The sequence below is a fragment of the Canis lupus genome, chromosome 26, assembly GCF_011100685.1.
Source record: "Canis lupus familiaris isolate Mischka breed German Shepherd chromosome 26, alternate assembly UU_Cfam_GSD_1.0, whole genome shotgun sequence".
Lineage (NCBI taxonomy): Eukaryota > Metazoa > Chordata > Mammalia > Carnivora > Canidae > Canis > Canis lupus.
In genome coordinates, this window is record NC_049247.1 from 21,831,700 (window position 1) to 21,852,336 (window position 20,637).

General features: G+C 54.5%; 1 protein-coding gene and 2 long non-coding RNA genes across 9 annotated transcripts in view; 2 read left to right on the forward strand and 1 right to left on the reverse strand.

Annotated features, from left to right (window-relative positions):
• LOC111092504 overlaps window positions 1-16,604 on the forward strand; it is a 69,982-nt gene extending 53,378 nt beyond the window's left edge. The window contains exons 4-7 of one of the 4 annotated variants that reach the window (XR_005379349.1): window positions 200-3,379; window positions 3,463-3,577; window positions 4,340-4,572; window positions 5,396-5,525. This is a non-coding gene — a long non-coding RNA (uncharacterized LOC111092504). Of the gene's footprint in view, window positions 1-199; window positions 3,578-4,339; window positions 4,573-5,395; window positions 5,526-11,566 lie in introns of those variants that run through there. The other 3 variants (XR_005379351.1, XR_005379350.1, XR_005379348.1) reach the window with 3 other exon arrangements.
• Window positions 1,884-20,637, reverse strand: part of TTC28 (tetratricopeptide repeat domain 28) — a 625,414-nt gene continuing 606,660 nt past the window's right edge. For both annotated transcript variants that reach the window (XM_038575519.1, XM_038575520.1), the window contains 8 exons: window positions 19,243-19,963; window positions 16,446-16,570; window positions 13,963-14,194; window positions 13,298-13,374; window positions 11,544-11,567; window positions 10,738-10,867; window positions 7,661-7,768; window positions 1,884-7,229 (listed from right to left, as the gene is read on the reverse strand). In XM_038575519.1, coding sequence (XP_038431447.1) covers window positions 5,635-7,229; window positions 7,661-7,768; window positions 10,738-10,867; window positions 11,544-11,567; window positions 13,298-13,374; window positions 13,963-14,194; window positions 16,446-16,570; window positions 19,243-19,963 — 3,012 coding nt within the window. In that variant the 3' untranslated portion in view covers window positions 1,884-5,634. The remainder of the gene's footprint in view (window positions 7,230-7,660; window positions 7,769-10,737; window positions 10,868-11,543; window positions 11,568-13,297; window positions 13,375-13,962; window positions 14,195-16,445; window positions 16,571-19,242; window positions 19,964-20,637) is intronic.
• LOC119877595 lies at window positions 5,762-9,332 on the forward strand. 3 transcript variants are annotated; one of them, XR_005379354.1, is made up of 3 exons: window positions 5,762-6,066; window positions 7,303-7,505; window positions 7,731-9,332. It is a non-coding gene; the product is annotated as an uncharacterized LOC119877595 (long non-coding RNA). The 3 variants fall into 3 exon arrangements; XR_005379353.1 differs by having other exon boundaries at window positions 5,763-5,967; XR_005379352.1 differs by lacking the exon at window positions 5,762-6,066 and having other exon boundaries at window positions 6,435-7,505.

Below are 20,637 nucleotides of genomic sequence, written 5' to 3' on the forward strand. Positions count from 1 at the left end.
CCTAGGGTGCCTCTGGAGACATCTATCAGTTTAGATATGCAGTATTTTCTCATTTCTTTTATGAGCACTTCTATGGTTCATATGTTGTTTAGTAGCATTTAAAAATATCTAAGTGACTGGAAGCGTCTATCATCTCCTTGTTATTAGTGCTAACTGAATTGTACTGTTCTGTGATATTGATTCCTCAGTATTTGCTAAGACTTTACAGGCCTGCACAGGATCAGTTTCCTAATGTATTCCACGTGTGCTTGGGAAGAATGTAGATTCCGGTCAGAGACCGGGTTCTCTGCAGCTCCATTTCACAAGCCTGTTTGCTGAATTGTTTGAGTCTACCGTATGCTTGCTGCATCGTATCCTTCATCTGTCGATAAATTGAGAGGAGAAGGTGAGATCTCCCATTATAATAGTGTAGTCTTGGGGTGCCTGGGCTGCTCAGTTGGTTAAGCAGCCGGCTCGATTTCGGCTCAGGTCATGATCTCAGGGTTGGGGGATCGAGCCCTGGGTTGGGCTCTGTGCTACCATGGAGTTTGCTTTAGATTCTCTCCCTCTCCCATTGCCCCTCCCCCCTCACTCTCTAAAATCAATCAATCAATCAATCAATCTTTAAATAATAATAATGTAGCCTTCCAAACTTGTAGTTCTGCCAATTTTTACTTATCAATTTTTAAAATGATATATAGGAGTAGCTGCGTACAAATTTAGAATTTTGCCCTTCTGCTAAGGCTTTTTAACATTAGAAAATAGATCTTCCTTTGTTTTTACTAGTGCTTTTTACTTTGTTTTGTTGATCCTTTTGTTGTCAACCATTGGGCCCTATGCTTTGTTAGCTTTGTCCCCCCACCCCCACCGCCCAAAGAGGCATATTGTTTTTTAAAGAGCATGTGGCATATTTCCATCATCATTCTCCTTTTTGTTTAGTTCATTTGATTACATTTATAATTACTAGTAATCTTTCATACTGTATTTGTACTGCTTTTAAAAATAGTTTATTTCTCCTTTATCCCTTTAGATCAAGTTTTTAAAAGCATTTTTTCCTCCACGAACTAGTTTGATATAACCTTCTATTTGTGTGTTTTGATGTATTTAACTTACACTAAAAATAATCTATTCTTTGTTCTCTTCCTAGACAACCTACAACACTTCCTTGTTTGATGTATTATATAATGTCCAGTATTTTAATTTTTTATTGCTATTCAAATGAGATGTTAGGGTTTTTTTCAAAGATTTTATTTATTTGGAGAGAGAGCACAAGCAGTGGTGGAGTAGCAGGCAGAGGCAGCAGCAGGCTCCCCACTGAGTGAGGAGCCCGATGTGGGGCTCCATCCCAGGACCCTGGGATCATGACCTGAACAGAAGGCAGACACTTAACCCACTCAGCCCTCCAGGCCTCCCAAGATGTTACTTTTTATACAATCAGTATTTGTTTTTAATTTAGTCACATTCACTTAGTTCTTTGTCCAGGATTCCTTCATGCGTCTCGGACTTTTACAGGTAGGATTGTTTTCCTTCTTTCTGGAATACTTCCTTTGGAGTTTCTTTAGTTACAGAGATCTGGCAGTAATGAACCCGTTTTGTTTGTCAGCATGCTTCCACAACTGTGGAATTTTCTGACCCTCCAACTATGACTACAGATCAGAGGCATCCTAAGTCACCACCCACCCGCAGGTGCCCCGTGCCTCAGAGCTGCAGAAGCCTGCGTGCAAGGTCGGCTCTGCTGCGCACTTTCTTGGGTTCTCCTCCCGGCAAACATGAGGCCATGGTGTATGTCTAGGGAGGAGACCCCAGATGAACATACCACTCATTAAGGACACATGACTGTTCTGTGTACAGCAAAGAAATCTAGAAGTGTGGAACGTGTACAGAAAGTGATGCAGATACAGCACTTAAAACCGAGGGAATTCATGCTTTAATAGACACTGAAATCACAAAGGAAGGCCAAGTGCCTTAACAATCTCAATAAAAATATGAAGTTCTTTTTACATGGTAAATTTCGTAATATAAAAAGTTTAATGCCATCTGGAAACTGTAATTTACAAAAAATGTCCACATAGGCCAAAGATGGCTAACACTGCATACAAGGGGGGTGAGTGCCAAGTGGGGAAGGCGTCTGAGGAGGGAGAGGTAACCGCATGTGTCCTTACATGGAACATCTTTGAAAGATCCGTTACAAACGGGGGCCCAGTTCACAAACCACATGTGTTACAGTCATTTTAGATAAAACAACAAAATATATGATGAAAATTATGCAATTTTCACCCTCTGCCTACTTACTAAAAGCAACCAGAGTGTTGCGTGGTATTTTTTCCAAACTGAACTGAAACCAGCAAAGTGACCGTGGGAGGCGGTGGGACAGGCGCCTTACTGGGGACTTGCTCCAGTGACCACCTGCTGAGATTCACTGGAACAGCATACGCGGATGAGGACAGTGTGTGCAGCACCTTGTCTCCTGCTGAGACCCAGCGAGTATCAGGGTGGACCATGACATTTTTCAAACAGGATGGAGGTGAGAATATTTTCCTTTCACTACACACTAATGTTCAAACTGTAAGTTTTGCAGCTTTGTTTTGGTACTTTGATTTAGTTAAAATCAGTGAAGCAGTCGAGCAGTTCACTGGTGAGAATTAGGATAGGATCTACTACCTTGCTTTGTGGTCATACCACGGTTTCTAGGAGAGGGAGATTTTATTGCTTGTGATCAGTGTACTTGCATCTGATGGAGTAGAATAGGGCAGGGCATTCCAGTTTCCTGAGCTGAAAAAGAAATATGTCCAATGCTATCTGCATATAGTGAGGAAAAGGGTTTTGTCTTCTTTTTTTTCTTTTTTCTTTTTTTTTTTTTTTTTGTAAATTTTACCCACATTCATGGCTCATTCCAAGTGGAGCAAAGAGCCACGGACTATGCAGGAGTTATTTGCTTCTATCCACATGGCTCAGGGGTTCCATGCATGCCAATTTTATCCACAACTTGACACTCACTTTCCCTAGACTGTAGACACAAAACATTCTAATTGTGTTGTCCGTCCCCTACACCAGGAGTCAGCAAACTTTTTCTTAAAAGGTCAGGTATTAGGTAATTTAGGCTTGGTGGGCCAAGAGGCAAAATCAAGAGTATGATGCAGGTACTTACATAACTTTTTAAACCTGTAAAATCCATTCCTATCTCATGGCTATAAAAAACCAGGCCTCTGACCGGATTTAGCCCGTGGGTCATGGTCTGCCAACCCCCAATCTACACAAAGGTATCTGTGACTTACACAGTCTCACATAATTATTAAGTGCATATTTTTTTTTCAGGGGTTGGAGCCGGAAAAATTTACTTTGATTTTACATCTATTTCACTCATCAAGAAAACACCAAGACTGACAGTAAACATAAAGAGGTGGCAACTCTACAGTGATTTGAGATTGGTCCTATTATTTTGTCATGTTTGCTTTCTTTCATTGAACCTTCTTTTCTATCTAGGACAAAAAACAAAAACAAAAACACACCATTTGGTTTTTCAACATGAAACCTAAAACAACAATGTAATCAGGACTAAAACCAAGTTGGGGTCGACTGAGACCTCCTCGCTGGCTCGGTAAGCACAGCACGGGAAGGGGTCTGGGTGGCGGAGGGGGCGTGTACCGGAGGTGGGCAAATGGGTGCACTCGCACGGGGAGCACAGACCCCAGGCCTGTCCTCCGGGGCTCCTTGGCACTTGGGAAAGAGGCTGAGATTGCTGAGAAAGGAACAGCCTAACTACCTACATAGGGATTCAGAAATTGAGGTTTAGTTTTTGTTGCTGAGGACCTGATTTTGCTAAATGCACAGTGCTATAAACTCGCTTTCGTTTGCTACTCTGATACTTCATTACCGGTTTTTTTCCCCCTACTGACTTAAAACACCTCATAAGTGCTTGCTTCTTTATAAAGTATTTGTCTTCCTGTGTTGGGGTCAGGCCTAGAACGGGACATCCTAATTGTCTGCTTTCACCAGTATGGCTGTTGGGGCAAAGGCAAAAACCACGACGTAGCTCAGGAGAGGAACACACTGAATAGGGTCCTCTCCTCTCTCCAGGGTACACTGAGGAGCAGGGCGCACGGCCAGGCATGTTTAGAAGGTCCTTGGGCAGGACCTCAAGTAAAAGCTCTACGTGAGGTCTTACTGTTCGAGCCCCTCCTGCCCGGCCTCTCCCGTCTACTCCATGCGTTGTGGGTATGCGGCTGCTCACCTCTGGGTGACACCCCTGTGTGGAGAGGGCAGCAGGGTCTTCATTTTCAAATGATGTAAAAGCGGTCTATTTAAATTCCCCAACTAAAGTTAGCACTAGTATGATTTTTAGCATTTCATTTCTTCCTAGGTTAATGCTCACCCCTACCTAGGCGATCTTTTGTCTCGGCCTAGCTGGCAACAACTCAGGAAGCCGGCACGCTGGAGGGGACGCCCAGCCTTGTCTAGGACAGCACTTTCAGGAACGGCTGTTTCCCTGCTCATCAATGACTGGGATGTGAATCCCAGCATAAGGCCCCCTGCTTCTCAGGCTGCGCACAGGACAGGGTGCTGTGGGACGGGAGCGGGCTGGTCCCGGCTCAGGTGAGGGTGCCTGGGGCAGCAGACATGGGGTTCCCGGGCTGTGGGAGCCTGGGAACAGATTTAGAGAGGAGAGGTGTTTGAGGCCTGGAGATGGGAAAAGAATAAAATTAAGTAGCTGCTGAAGGGAATAGGAGCTGGAAATTCCATTCTGGTTAAGTCGAGTTAGCTGTGAGATTTTTTTTTTTTTTTAATACACTTACAAGGAAACTGAATAATTTCAACCTTTCCCTCCCCCCCCAAACTTGATAATTACTTATTGATGACTATTCAAAATTTGATATTTTAAAAAATTTGAGCTTTTAAAAATAATAGCTATAAATGCAAAGTACTATTGATAATAAAACCAGGTTGTTTATCCACATACAAAAAAGGTCAATAATGTTTTAAAAGCACAAAGTTGCATTTTAAATCACAATTGCATAGTTCTAAAATGCCTGGAGAAGAGTTACATAAAATTTTTAAGAAAATTCAAGTTTGGTTGACAGTGGGGCCCCAAGGACATTTGTAGAGCTAGGTGGAGCAGAGCAGAGTTCAGGATGGAAGCACTGCTGAAATGTGAATTATTGCATTGCTACTGTGATGTCACGATAATCGTAAGCCCAAAAATCGCTACAGTTTAATGGCAAATCATTGGCATTTTAAAAACCATTGTTTTTGGCTGATGTGCACTTTCGTGTAGAATTCAACTTAGATTTCATACATCCCACCCCCAACCAGCACCTGAACGCCTTAAAAAAAGCTCTGTTTGTATTTCTGTGTATAAAAGGTACTGCATATCTACCTCTTAGCAAAATATGTGCTCCCTTTCCTCTCCCCACCCCAGAACCATGACCGTTTTTGTACGAAAGTCCTGTTGGAGAATCACAGCAAAGCTGAGGAGCAGGGAGCCAAGGTGGAGAACGACCCCGCCGAGCCGAGCCGAGCCGAGCCGAGCCGAGCCGAGCCGAGCCGAGCCGAGCCGAGCCGAGAGCGCGCCCGGGAGGCGGCTGGCGGTTGCGTGGGGAGAGCGGACGCCCGTCCCTCTGCGGCGGCTGCGGGCGCGGGTCCGCGGGACAGGATGCTTTAGCATTTGGAGGAGGGAAAGAATCTTCCCGGGGACAGAAACTTGTAGCCGTTCCCGGAGGGCAGCCTCAGAGGGCGCGCGGCGGGCGCGGCGGGCGGCAGCGCGCTCAGCGCCGAGGGCCCCGTGCGCCAGTGGCCGTTGGGGGGCGCCCTCGGGGGCGCGGCGGGCGGCCGCAGGGGCAGCTCCTGCAGCTCCAGCCTGTCCGCGCCCTCCTCCTTCTTGTGCCGCGGCGACAGGTTCAGCAGGCTGAGGACGTCCCTCCTGGAGGTCATCGTGCCAGGGGCGCCGCGCAGGGCCTTGGCGGGGGGCGCGCTCTGCCAGAACATCTTCAGGTTGTGCACGGCCTGCACCTTCTCGTCGACCGCCGCCGTCCTCAGCTTGTCCCCGTCGGGGGCGTCGGCGGGGCTGGAGCGCGCAGAACCGGCCGAGGAGTAGGACAGGGCGGGGGACGGCGCGCTCCCGGCGGGAGACTGCTGGCCTGAGCTTGGGGACGCGTTCCTGGGGGACTTGGAAATGTGGGCGCTGTACGGGGAGCTGGGATACTTGAGTTTAAAGAGAGGCTGGTCGGGCAGCGAGGTCTGGGGGTCGGCGCCGGGCGCCGGGCCGCCGCGCAGGCCGGGGCTGCCCTTGGCGGACTCGGGGGCCGCGGGGCTGCTGTGCCCGGAGCTCACCTGGGGGAGCGACGAGCTCCTGGCGGGGGGCTTTGGTCTCGCGGGGGCCGGGGCCGGCGACGCCTGGCTCCTGGGGTGGCAGGGGGCCGGCCTGCTGAAGGCGCTGGTCTCGGACGCCCTGAAGCCGGGGGTGCCGCCGGGCGCCGCGGGCCGGTCCTCGGGGCTGCCGCTCCTGCCGGCCGGGCCGCCGCCCCTCTGGAGGCGCTCCACCGCCAGGAGGTGACTCTGCGTCTCCTCCAGAATCTTCTGGGCCAGCTCCTGCGGGTCTAGCTTGGGGCTGCTTTCTTCTTGGGACTTGACGGTGCTGTCCGTTTCTGTGCTGGACTGGTCTGATTCTCCCGTATCTGAACTGGCCAGTTTTCCGACCTTTTGGAAGGGGGAGTTGGGGCTGGGGATCAGAGTCATCTTCACTGGAGAATTCGGGGTGCTCATGCTCCCCTTGGAGCTCACGGACACCTGGACACCTCCAGCCGCCCCGACTCGGGCGGGCTTGTGCTCCGGTGAGGCGCGCGCCTGCCTGCTTTCCTGGTAGGCCGCCAGGGGCTCGGTGCTGATGATGGAGAAGCCCTCGTACTCCTCCTCCTCCTTGCTCCCCGCAGGGCGGGGCTGGGGGCACAGCGGGCCCCGGGGCAGAGTGGAGCGCGGAGGGTAGGCGTTCTTGGGCCGGTCGTAGTCCTGCCGGCCGCGGGCGCCCCCCGCCTCCGACCCGGCCTCGGGCTTGGAGACGAAGCTCATGGAGGAGGCAATGGAGCTCAGGCTGTACACGGAGATGGCGTCGGAGGCGATGCTGTCGGCGCCGGTCGGGGAGAAGGGCGGGTGCTGGTAGCTCAAGGGCAGGGCGTTGGAGACAGACTGGGCGGAGGCCAGAGACTCCAGGGAGGACGAGCTGTCGAGGCTGAGGCGCTTGGGCAGCTCAGTAGAATCTAAGACAAGACAGAGGTGCCCAGAGGGCAGTTAGAATGTGCTGTGGTTTTGAAATTTTTGTCAAAATCACAGGCGTCCTCAAGCAGAGAAGCCCGCAGGGAGCTGTGCAAGTGCTGCTCACACTCGATTTGAACTTCTCTTCCGCTCCGGAAGACCATGGCCCCGAAAACTGCCTGTGGCCTGAGCAGTCGGGCTGCTCGTCCCTAGTTCCGCCGCCCCCTGCGTCACCTTCTCGGCCCTTGGCAGCGCCCGTCTCTACCACAGCTGTTCTAATTGTATGTTCACGAGGGCGGGGAGTTTTTGTCCACTGCTCTCAAGCAGTCCCCAACACATACATATACTTAGCCACTCTCCCCCGTTCCCAAATGCAGCCCGGCTCCCGTGGGTGGCTGCCCTCGCCCCACCGCGGGAGGAGGGAGGGGGCGCTTACCGAAGAGCGCAAGCAGAGACTGGAGGGCAAAGTGCATGGTTCGCCGATTGGCTTGTTTCCCTGTCTTCAGGATGACTTCTTCCTGACCAACTTCACAGAGATCGAACCCTAGAGGAGCAAAGAATATGAATCTCAGCTTCCCTAGGGAGGAGCCCGTGTCCTGAAGAGGAGAGCCGCAGGGCTCCCTGCACTGTCTCCCAGGCACCGGGCAGGCGCTGCTCTCTGACCTGCGTGCACCCTCGCCCCGAATCCCAATCCGTGTGGCTCCCTCCTGGCCCTTCCCGGAGCACCAGCTGCTCTCCTGCCCTGAATTTTGTTCCCGAGAGAGGATGGTCACATGATGCCTCATGAGAATCAGCTGCTTTCTCCATTCTTTCCCAGAACAGTCCACTAGAAGACTTTAAGGACAAAAACTGGCCACTCCATTCAGAATTGGGTCCAATATTTAAAGCTGGAAGCTTCTCAAGGGCAAAGACAGTGTCCTCATACGTGGTCAGCATCTGCCACCAAGGGCTTTGGAACAAGCGGGCTCTGATGGAGAATCTGCCTCCTTGGCTAAAACCACCCTGCAGGGACCGCACTCTGCTCTGCTAAAGCCCAGGGGACTGTTTCCCGAGGCTAATGGTTCTCATGAGACTCCCGAGCGGGAAGCGGGCTCAAGCCACTGCCACTGCACCAAGACTTACAAAGACACCTTGTAGAGCCTCCGCCACACATCTCCCTGGGAAGCGCATATGCAGAGGAAGCCAAAAGCAGACGCCATGGCTAAGGGCTAAGTCTGCAGACAGGATTTAGGTCCTGAGAAGCCCTCTGCCCTGCAAGGGTGCTCTCAGCCTCCTTGGGGGTCACTGAGCTCTGCCTGAAACAGCGGACACACTTGGTGCTACCGGGGCAGGACCCGCCACCCCAGGCCCTTCCCTCTGATGTGTGTTCTGGTGACGGGTCTGTACGCTGTGCATCTCATGATATAGGCACCAAAGGAGAAATGTGTTTATATTTTTATTCTCATGCAGATTCTGATACTGGTCTGACACTGTAATTCCTCTTGGGAATTTGGTTCACTTGAGGCGCTACCTCAGCCTTCTGGTTGCCATGGGACATTCTCCCCTCTGAACTCAAACATAAACAGTCCCTGAAAGCAACTGAAAGGTCTCAGAGAACTCAGCATTTAAAAACAAATAGCTAATTAATATAAATGTTTCAGTTAGAGACCTCTACTTCTACCAAAACAATTTGACTTGGTTACTCTAACGGAAGTAAATAACTGGCAGCCCTGTGATGGGTTGTGATGGCTCCTGCTAGGTGCTGAGGGCTGGAAAGAGGGGATTTCTTGGAGCCTCAGAACCCTCAAGAGTGAGGGAGTCAATTCTCCAGATGCCAAGCCTGCAGAGATATTTCCTCCCGGGGTCTCAGGCCATGGGATTCAAGAATAAGCGTGTGCACACTGACTCAACCCTTGAGTATCGGTGGATTTGGAAAATAGAGAAGTAGAGGCCATCAATGAAAATAACCCACCATCCCAACACCAGGGAGAGCCAATGACAGCCCTGGAAATATCCAGTTCACAGGCGAGGAGGGCTAACTCTGTCACACCCACACTGAAGGGAAGTGTAGGCCCTGCATGAGGAAGACTGCTTTTCCTTTATTAAAAAAAAAAGGACTTGGCTCCATCTTCCCTGTGTCCTGTGTCACTGCCCCAAGGTCAGCCCCACAGCCTGTCCTGAAAGTGCAAAGAGATCCCTCCTGGGTGTGGACCTGGCCTTTCTCACTCTTGGTCCAATTGCAACTGACTACACTTATTTAAATTTATTATGTTTATACCAAGAAGACTATGCTTTAAGCCCACAGAAACAAGTAAACGGTACAAATCATAAAGGATATGAGAGCATATCTACTTATAGGGATTCAGAGTCCCTATGGGGTCTTGGGGATCCCCCCATCAAAAGCAAATGGAGCCAGCCCTAAGTTGAAGTGGGCTGGGAAAGGTCAATCCACAAAATGGGTTATAAGAAAGGCCTAATGCTGTGAAATCAGATTTCACAAGCAGAAGAAAAAATTCCTTTTTAAGGATTAGCTGCCCTGCATGTCAGATGGCTGGTCCCTGGAACGGTGAATTTAGGCTGTGTCACCCTTCAAAGAGTCCCCATTCCCTCAGGTTAAGAACCAGAGGCCTTCCCCTGGCCTCACGGCCCACAGGATTAGCCCCACCTCTGCTTCATCTGCCCCTGTGCAACCCCCCAACCACCTGTGCTCACCCACGGCTCTGCCCTCTGCCTGGATCTTTCATCCTGAGGCCACCCTGAGGCTCTCGAGACATGCCCTGGCTCTCGCCTCCCCCCAGCCCACCCCTCCAGCAGTCACTGCGCCCCTGACACTCCTGTGTGTGATGATGCCCCCTCACCTACAGGGCTCCCTACCCTTAGATCAGGTACTTACTAGGTCTGCTCGCCTTCCCCACTAGGCTGAAATCTCTAAGAAGGCAGGACTTGTCCTCTGCTCAGTGCTGTAGCCCCTCTCCTGGCACATTGTCCGACATAACAGGTGTTCAAAGAAAAGCTTGTGAAATGAAAGGCTCCCAGGCGAGTCACACAGGCACTTGAGTGGGACAGGAGAGCAGCTCACAGCCTCTTGTATCAAAAAATACATCTATTAAAGCAGCAGTCGTGCCAGGAGCTGCCTCAGCCATGTTATGTCAGAAAAAGGAAATTAAGTGTCCTGGATAGACAAGGATCCTGGTGTGTGCAGTTCCAATCACACCTGGTGTCAATAGTACTATAGAGACCAGCGCTGAAACTATCATTTTATGACTGTTTTCTTTCGTTGGACTCCCAACAATGCTGAAGTCTAGCAGATTTCTAGTAAGATGACTGGAAATGAGAGATGAAACCAAAATGGAGGGAAACGGCAGGAGGGCCATTTGAAAATTGTGCTAAAGTACTGGAATCGCTGGGTCCACATCGATGGGTAATATCTAAGAAAACACCAAGACCCCCGAGAATCTACCAGTTTCAGCCAACAGAAACTAGGAGAGATTTTTAGAAGCGGAACTGCAGAAGCAGTTGAGGCCGCTGTCCTACCTAGAGCCGCCAGGAATTCGTGGCAGCCCGGGAGCCGCCAGAGCTGCACGCTGATGGAGACCTGGATGGGGGCCGAGGCGAAGTCCTGCTCCTTCTCGCCGGCCTGCAGCTGGACCAGCACCTGGTGGAGCTGAGGGAGGAGAGAGCGTGAGCGCACCGCCATCCCTCCGGCCGCCCGGACCTGTCCCCCTGTTACTCCTGTGTCACCTGCTACCATCATCCCTGTGACTGCTGTGTGTATCGCATTGGGAATTCCTTTTACGGTGCCTCAGGCCTACTGTCCCATCTCCTCTCCGGAGGCTGGGGAAGGGGAGGTGTCCCCGGTTGCGGGTGGGCTGCAGGGCCGGTCGGTTCCCTCTCTCTATTTAAGTCCCCTTGATGACCTTGAGTGACACGGCAAAGAGCCCAGCGTCGCCTCCCAGAGCCTCAGCACTGGAGGCAGCAGCCACACGTCCCCCGTTCAAGGGCCCATGGCTCTTCAGGTTCTCTGAGCCTACTCAGGAGTCCTGTGTGGTGGGTTCACAGTGTCACTCAAAGTCCCTTCTGCCCCTGCTGTTCTGGTGGAACTTGAAAGGTCAAATCAAGAACGCAAGAAGGGTGGAGCAGGAAAGGGGGAGCCAGAGCAGAGGAAGGGTGCACGGCCGCGCTGGCCGCCCGGGCCACCCCAGCCCCGAGCACGCGTGGGCACGTACGTGCATGCAGCTCTGAGCGACAGCACATGCGCCCGAGCAGGCCCAGGGGAAGGCAGGGGGTGGGCGGGTGGAGGGGCTCACCTGACAACAGTTGCTACTTAAAGTAGTACTCACCATTCCAACCATATTTTTAACAGCCTTCGGCCAGCAGATTATAAGAAAAGAAAGAAAAAAGAGAGAGAAAGAAGAGAGTTTAGACTCAAGCACAGGTTGTTATGCAACATGAGCTGATCGCTGCTTTAGGAAGCGCCACAGCAGGCCCGCGGCGGCTCTGACCGGGAGGGGAGAGGAGCGAGAGTCAGCAGGGACGCACAGGAGAACAAACAGCCACGCAGGCCAGACACGGTCGGGGCAGCCAGGCCCTGCCCTTCCCGGCCAGGAGAGGAGCAGGGCAGCCGGACGCAAGTGGGGAGGGGGCGCAGCGGGCACGGACGGCCGCTCCAGACACCGAGGGCCGTGGTTCCTGAGCGACTCCACAAACAGCCACCACCTGCCGGCCACGGGGGCAGCCCGGGACCCTGGCCGGCGGCCCAGCGGGATCACAGGCGGGAAATCCCTGTGATGCCACCAAATGCAAGACATTAAGCAGCTGGCTTCTGGGACTCAGCCTTGCCCTGCAAATGTAATTCTGACTTTCTCTTTAGTGGAGCACAGGCTTCCAGCCCTCTTGGGCTCAGGACGTTTTGATTCTAGAAGTGCCTTCCTGGTTTTCCTCAACAAGAAGACAAACAGCTTATTGCAAAATGAACAGCAACTCAAGAAGGGTCCATGTCCTTGAACTGGGCTCCCAATCTGAGCTGGAAACCCCCTCGGGGGGTGGGAGCCCGAGGCACCAATCAGATTTTCAGAGGCTGATCCCAGACAGAGCAGCTTTATTTCCACACAGAAATAGTTCCGTTTAAAATGAAATCTGTGGGCAACCCCAGTGGCTCAGCGGTTTAGCGCCGCCTTCAGCCCAGGGTGTGATTCTGGGGACCCGGGATCGAGTCCCACATGGGGCTCCCTGCATGGAGTCTGCTTTTCCCTCTGCCTGTGTCTCTGCCTCTCTCTCTCCTCCCCCGCTCATGAATAAATAAAATCTTTAAAAAATAAATAAAATGAAATCTGATAAATAATAATGATATATGTTGTTTTTTCAAGTTATTACACTACCAGCCGACCAGAGAAAACTATTCTGTGCTCTTTAGGGGTTGCTATGCCATTGAGAAGCCCTCCCCCACACTGTGGTCACCCCGGGGTTCACAGTCCAGACCCTCACTGGCCGGTAGGAAGAGTAGGAGCTCTGAGGCCGAGTTGGGAAGGGCCTGTGCGATGCTGAGAGTTAGCATCGTCCTGATGCCCGGATTAGATCTCCGTTCCCCTAACCTGCTAAGCAGTATCTTGCATTAGAGTGACTTTGTGTTCACTGCTGTGCCTCAGTGGCAGGGCTCATACTCTGATCTAGGATAAGTATCAAGACACCTGCTGGCTCAGGAAGTGTGGCTGTAACACTTGGCAATCAGCAGAAAGAGTTGGAGGTGGGGTGGTGACAAGGTACAGGAGGCCACTGAATGGAGAGGTCAGGAAATGCCCTGAGACTGTAGGTCACAGGGGCCCCTGAAGCATCCTCTGAAGGCCCTGCTGCTCTTGGAACCCACTTCCCAGAGACAGACGAGAGGCTTTTGCCCCCGGGTGTGCATGTGCCTGGCAGGGGGCGGGGCAGGGGGCTGTTTCACCCCCCAGCCCTTATCTTTCCCTTCTAGTCACAGAGGCTGAAAAATGTAACAAGACCAAGTCACTTGCAGGTTCCCATGTAGGGCCAATTCACCCTGTCCTTCCAGCTCAGCCCAGCCCTCGGGCCTGGGCTCAGCCACCCTGGCTCAACTCACCCGGCTGATGAGCTGCTCGCCAGTCTCCGAGGCAGTGATGAGCTTGCAGAGGGCTTGGAGGGCAGGGTTGGGCAGACCTAAATGGAAAAGGAGGACGGTGTTACCCACAGCCCGGCTGCCTTCCCGGGCACCGAGCCTGAGACACTCCACATCGGTGGCATTACAGAAGCTCGGGACAGCCAGGTGTGTGGGTCTGTGTCTAACTGGAGAAAAGAGAGAAGGGCCTTGGAGAAAGGCCAGTCGTCCCGGTGTGTGGTCACAGTCCCAGGACCCGGCTCTGCCCCAGGCAGAAGCACCTCTGAATGAAGCACAAAAGGCAGCCGTGGCACCTGCAGCCTGCGTCACCCCGGTCTTTGGCCATGGCTCTGGCAGATCCGAGGCTGCCAATTAAACACGAAGGCAGCCACTGTTTGCCCAGCGTTCCTTCCTGTCGGCCCGGGAAGAGGCGGCGCCGGGCCAGCGCCCTGCTGGGGCAGAGTGCACCCTGTGTTCCAGGTCTCCAGATCCACAGAGGCCTGCCTCTGCGACTCCTTGCCACCTCAGGATGCCCGCTCCTTCCCACCGTGAGGTCCAACACCCCTCGTGAGGCAGGGCCCACAGCCACCAACTACTGTGCCCACGCTGGGAGCCAGCCCCTCGGTGGCCCAGCCCAGCCTGAGGCTCACCCAGCAGGGACTGGATGGTGCTGCTGCACTGCTGGAGCCGGTCACCCGGGTCGGAGGTTGGGAAGAAGACGGCCGCCGGCAGGCCACTGGCAGGGGGGTCCAGCCGGAAGCCCACGGCAGTGAGGAGGGCCTGCCAGCCAGGGATGCCGCCCACTTTGTTCTCCACACTCTGCTGGGACGTGTACATGGCATTGCGCTGCCCATTCTGGATGCGCTGCAGGGACTTCTCCACCTGGAAGGGAAGCGGGAATGAAGCGCCACTCCGGTCACGGGCAGGCCCTGGCTTCTCTCCCAGTGGCTTGGGGGGGCACCCGAAGCCTCAGGTTTGAGGCCAGTGCAGGGCTGCCTGCTGCCACCTGGACACCCCGGCCTGAGGACCAAGGCACGGTGGCAACAGCCTAGCCCGAGAGGGAAGGTCCAAAGGGAAAGGGGTTACTTTCCAGCGTCAGCAAGGCTGGGAGACAGAGAATTCTGTCCCTGCCCTAGGCCACACCTCCTGCTCCGGGCTCTCCTCCACAGACGCCACAGCCCACTCTCAGGCCAGTGCCTGCCCCAGGCCACGTAAAGACCCCCACCACCAGGATAAACCTTCAGGCCCTCGGGAACCCCCTTCACAGCCCATAGCCCTTGCCTGCGCCAAGCAGCACCCACCACAGGGTTCTGATTGCCACTGCCCTTCTTCCCTGCACTTCAGGCTCACCCTCCATCCCACAGCAGGGGCCCCTGGGCCTCAAGTACCCCTCCCACCTGCCAGGGCCTAAACCCACGCCTGGCACACGTGGGCTGAATTTGTCCAAGTAACTGCTAGTCAACTCCCCGGTGAGCATCCCATGGTACTTGCAATGGCATCGGCCTCCCTGGCAGTTTCTCTCCCCCTCGGGGAAATCGCAGGCCGTCCTGAACTACCGCATGCCCTGGGGCACGTGTGCCATCATGAGAGGGGCAGAAGAGTCGTCCAAGAGGTCACCCAAGACTTTCCTTCTACCACCCTGGGATGCTGGGGGCTGACCTCACAGGTTGGAGGACACGAGTGTTCCTGGGCAGGACAGACAACCAGGCCATCGGGCTGGAAGGTCTTTGGAGACACATTGCCCACTGGGGTCAAGGGCAATGGAGGTAAGGGCTTGTAAACCTGACCCATGGCCCCTGGACTCACCCCAGGAAATGAAGCCAAGAAGAGACAACCTCTAAACATGCCTGAGGGGCCTCAAGGCCGAGTGGGGAGCCAAGGCCTGGCTCTTGCTCCACGACCCGGTCTGGGAGAAGACAGCCACGTGGGTAGAGACGGTGGTTCAGTTACCTAAGAGAAGCCGCCTGGGAGCCGCAGCAAGGAAGGAGGGGACTCTGCGGTGATGGGGACCGGAAGGGGTCCTAATGCTGAGCAGCTGAATCGCTCTGCACAGTTTCCAGGAACAGGTTAAAATCAGTCAAGAGTCTTCACAGAGTCTCAAGGCAAGTGAGCACAGCTCCCGGGGGCAGGAGGAGCGGGCTATCTCAAAGCTGGCTCGAGAGCTGCCTGGGGTATCCGGTGACATCATTCCTACCTGGTCACACGCTGGTATCAGGTGAGCCCTAACTTAAGGGATGTACAGGACTGACCTCCCACCAGAAGTACCCTGAGCACCACCACCCTGGGCCCCAGACCCACAGGGCAGTAAGTTTGCCCAGCAGAGGGGACGTGCTCCCTGGAACCCAGCCCCCAAACTAAACTCCCCAGCCGTAGCCTCCAGCCCGCTCCCAGGGCCTGTGCCTCTCTGTCCTTTGGGGTGGCAGTGGGGCAGCTGTGTGCATCGGGTCTGGAAGGAGCATGTCCACCCACACGGCTGGGGCTGGGCTGGTCTTTCTTGCTCAGAACTCCACGGAAGCTAACAATTCGCAACGTTAGAAAGTGCCTTCCTGGTTATCAAAGTGGAAGGGTGGAACTAGTTCTAGGTCACCGCTGCTTAGCTTGATTTCTCACTTTTCAATGTGTGGACGATGACGCAGAGCCTCTGTCTGTACCCTCACCCCTGACCCCACAGAGGCTGGGACTGGGTAAATACAGGGTCAGTGCCTGGACTCTTCCTCCAAATTGAGGGGAAGGCCAGTGCCATGTGACTCCAGAATATCATCTCTCAGCCGCTAGGACCCTACTTCTGCCTGCTTCTCACCTTTTCTCTAAGCCTCAAGATAACCAGGAAACATCCCCCTTCCAGATGAGGAAATTGAAGCTCAGAGATGCGGGTGATTTGCCCAAATCTTCACAGCCCAGAAAGAGCTGCAGCGTGGGCCCCAGGACCTTGGCAAGGAGGCTGCAGCATCCCCATGACACATCATGCCCACCATTCAACCGACTGGCTCAACCTGTGGATGTCCTAGCACAAGGTCCCCTCCACCTGGCTCATGTCCCTGGTGATTGGGACAGGCCGCAGCCTCCCTTCTCGTGCCCCTCCGCCGGCTCTCCAGGGCAGCGGGGCCCCAGGAGCCTGGGGGAGGGCCCTTACCAGGTGCAGCAGCACTCGCAGGGCGTCCCGGGCGCGCTCTGGGTGCTGGAGGATCTCCGTGAGGGCCTGGCCGATGAGCGACGAGGGACTATTCAGTTTAACGTCACTCCCGATGAGTGTGAACCCTGTGGAGGACACAGAAGGGCATCTCAGAGCCCGCCCTCAGCTCGGGCTGGTCGGTCCCCCCCCCCCCCCCCCCCCCGCCTGCCCCGGGCCTTACAGCCACCCTGCCACCAAGAGGGGCTGCACAGCAAAGCTCCTCCACGGAACGGACTACGGGATGTCTAACTCACCGGGGGCCCTTCAGTGTCCTTGTGCCCCTTTTAAGAACCAATACTGTTTTGGGGCTCCTGGGTGGCTCAGTTGGTTAAGCATCTGCCATCTGCTCAGGTCATGATCCTGGGGTTCTGGGATCGAGCCCCATGTCAGCCTCCCTGCTCAGCGAGAAGCCTGTGTCTCCCTGTCCCTCTGCCCCTCCCCCTGCTTGTGCTCTCTTGTTCTCTCTCTCTCAAATAAATACAATCTTAAAAATAAAACAAAAATTAAGAAAAATAATCCATACTGTTTCTCTGTTCAGTGAGTGGTGAGCACTGTTTCGCCGTGAAAGCTGCTCAGGAAAGTGCCTCTGCTTTCCTGCTACACAGTGAGGAAGGCAGGAAGAGGCCTCGTAGTCCCGTACCCCCCCCCCCCAGCTGATGGGCTCCCCCCAGGCCCCAGGGCCCTTCCTAGGCTTGGCCACCATCCCAAGGAATGATCCGCCCCATTTCCCCGGAGATGCACCTGTGTCTGTCTGGGACACGCCCGGGGACAAAGCCACCAGGTACGGGGCAGGAGGTACTCTGCTCTGGTTGTAGGAACGAGCAAGCAGCCTGGGCTGCCGAGGACCCACACATCTACCTGGATCCTGCCCCACTCCCAGCTGCAGGGCCTGGGGGAGGCAGACAGAGCGGTCTCCTCCAGCCACCAAGCAACTTGAGGACCAAGCTGCCCTCAAGTGATGGAGAAATGGGGTTTTCCAAGAGCATGAATGAGCCAAGGCTGTTTTTAGGGTTAGCAGGGCAGCGTGATTTAAACACCATTTTCCAGCACTGAGCGGTGACTCATGTATCATCTGTCCCTAAAACAAGGACAAAAACACCATATCCGTGGACACACTGGGAAGATGGGGAGGGGCTCCCCAAGCACAGAGGCCGGGCTCCCACAAACTCAGCACAGCACCCTGGGGGACCATGCGGGGCCCAAAGCCCCTTCTGGCTGCCGGGGGCACACGGGAGTCAGACCTCCGGCTGCGGCAGTCGGAAGGCCCCGCCGGCCCCTCTGCTGGGCCCTCTGCTCTCCGCAGCTGGAGGAGGCAGGCCCCGGCCCTCACCGGCCCTCCTGCCCCTCCTCCCCCTGGGCCACCCGAGGAAACAGGATGGCTTCTATTTCGTTTCTTCTGAATACCTTTTTGGGAAGCACCGGGGCGGTGTTGTGTTTGTGAAGTAAACACACGTTTCCATTTCCTCACCGCCGCTCATCCACCTGGCCCGCAGCCTCACAGCTCGGGGTGTGCTGGCTCCCGGGCCAGGGGTGCCGGGGATGAGGGGCTCCTCCACGGGAAATGGCACCAGCCGTGGTGGCACACGCAGACTGCATTTATCATTTATTTCCAGAGGAAGAGCCAGATGAAAGCGGTTTTGTTGCCAGTTTTTCAATGTGTATGTGGATTAAAACAAAATATAAATGTTTGAAAATACCGTTTGGGGCATTCCTCTGTTTCTCCAGTTTAAGACCCTATGTTTGTGGGTCGGTGCCATCGCTCCGGCCTTGGTGGGACTTCACCTGGGGATGTGCAGGAGCCAATCCTGAGGGACAGCCGCAGACTGAAGGCCCCGGGGGGTGTCAGCAATGTGGCCCCGCTGGGTGAGGCCACGTGGGAGGGAGGCTGGGGTGGGGCTGGACTCTGGCTTGGCAGCCTGTCGGGAGGCCTCCCACATGGGAGGGTCCACGGGTCACCCCTTGCCGCACCTCCTATGACCAGACGTCACGGAGAACATTCCCTTCACTCCCAGACCTGCAACCCCTGTGGCAGGCCCGCTCAGAGCAGGTGCTGTCGGCCTTCCAGAATGAGTAGTACATGTGCCACAAGACTTCAGAAGGGGTAAGACCCGTCTCAGGTCACAGCCCGGCACAGAGCAGGTCAGACCCGATGGCTGAACTAAGGGGCTTTCTACAATGCGGCTCTTTGCTACAGTCCTGGGACACCACAGGGCGCCATAAAATGAGTCAACCAGCACTCTAGTCCCAGGAGAAGCCTATGCTCATACTCCAATGGCAGACTCATCTGCTGCTCTCTAGTCACAAAGACTACTTTAGGGGTGTCGGGTTGGTGCAGTCCATTGAGCGTCCAACTCTTGATTTCGGCTCAGGTCGGGATCTCAGAGTCATGAGATCAAGCCCTGAGTCGGGCTCCACACTCAGTGGGGAGTCTGCTTGAGATTCTCTCTCCTTTTCCCTCTGCCCTCCCCTCCCCCCATGCTCACATGCACTCTCATAAATAAATAAATAAATAAATAAATAAATAAATAAATAAATAAATAAATAAATAAAATTGTAAAAAAAAAAACAAAAGACTAATACCACATGCCAAATGACTGGTTTTGGCAGAAGACAAGAGTCTCAGCAAACAAAGCCCTCTCCTGCACCTCCCCACGCTGCTTCTCCCCAGCGCCCTGTCCTGCCCCCCTCCCCCGGGAGGCTGTAAGGACCTAGCCCTGGGGTCCCCTGACAGGTGCTGGCAGGTGGTCCACACTCCTACCTGCCCAGTTGGAAGGGTGTGAGAAGGCCTTGCTGCTCTGCACCACCTTCATGGCCTCCCCCAGGGCGGCGCTGGCTTTCAGGCCATTCAGCAGGGAGGAGTAGAAGGCGTGGAGAAACATCTTGGAAGCAGCCACAGGCGCAGGCCACAGAGACACGAGAACACACTGGGCGCCGGCAGCCAGAAAGGCCCGTGTCAGCGCGATGACCCCGTCAGCGGTGACCTTGCTGCTGGACTCCTGCGAGGAGCCGAGGACCACCAGCTTCACGGGAAGCCGCAGGTCCAGGACGTCGGCCGCCGTGAGCAGCAGCTCCTGCAGGGGCGGGCAGTCCGAGATGCTCTCCCCATCGCTGGCATCGTCCTGCACCCGCAGGGACTCGGGGATCGTGTAGGGGTGGCCAAAGGAGCTCTTGCTGCCGGCGGGGTTGCTGTCCACGCTGGGTGTGAGGACCAGGGCCGACAGTTTCCAGGAGATGTGGGTGGCAAAGTGGACACACTCTGCCTGCGTCAGGGCACTCATGACCCTTTCTTTGGTGGCCACGCTGCCCACCAGGGGCTGGCAGCCCAGCAGCTCTGACACCATGTATGCTTCCTCCTCGGCCGACGGCATGGGCCCCCACAGCCACCTGTCCATCACTGCTGACGGGAGCTTGGGGTTACCGACAACGGCCGCCATGGACGTGGAGCTGGAGTATGTGGGCGGGTTCTTCCTCAGGTGAGACTGGGAGGGGAAGACAGACAAGCAGACCATGCCACCCATCAGACGGTGGCCTGAGGCTCCTGGTGAGCACAAGGCTGGGTCCAGCTCGGCTACACCTGGTCTCCCAATAACCTCCTTCCCTCTAATTTTCAACACCATTTTGACCCAGCTGCTCGTCCTCCTGAGCATCACACCTGCTACTACGTAAGCTCTTGAAAATCAGGACTGGATCTTAGGAAGGGCCCCTCTTGGAGGCGCTGTAGCAGGAGGCCTGCCCCATGCGTCTTGCTCCCACAGACTGCCCTGTAGGCCCCCAAACAGGAGGAGACCCACTTCCAATGAGTCAGGGCTCTGAGGGTGACAAAAGGCCAAGTCACTCTCAGTGGAGACAGGGCTAGCCTAAGCCCTGTACAGGCACAACGTACTGAAAAGATGATAGTTGTCATCTGCTTTACGTGCTGCAAATAAAATCATCAGCATAGAGAAGTCATAAAATCAGCATAGAGAAGTCCAGCAAAGTTCTGATTTCCCCCCAACGATGCCTTTCGGCTTTTGGGGAAACATCTAAGTATCACATTACTTCACAATAACTTTCTGGTGGCTCTACTTGGTGATGCCTCAAACTCTGGGTATGAGAAGCACCTGTCGGGTGTCTGTCAGGAGACCCTGGCTAGCCTGGCAAGCAGCCAGCTTGC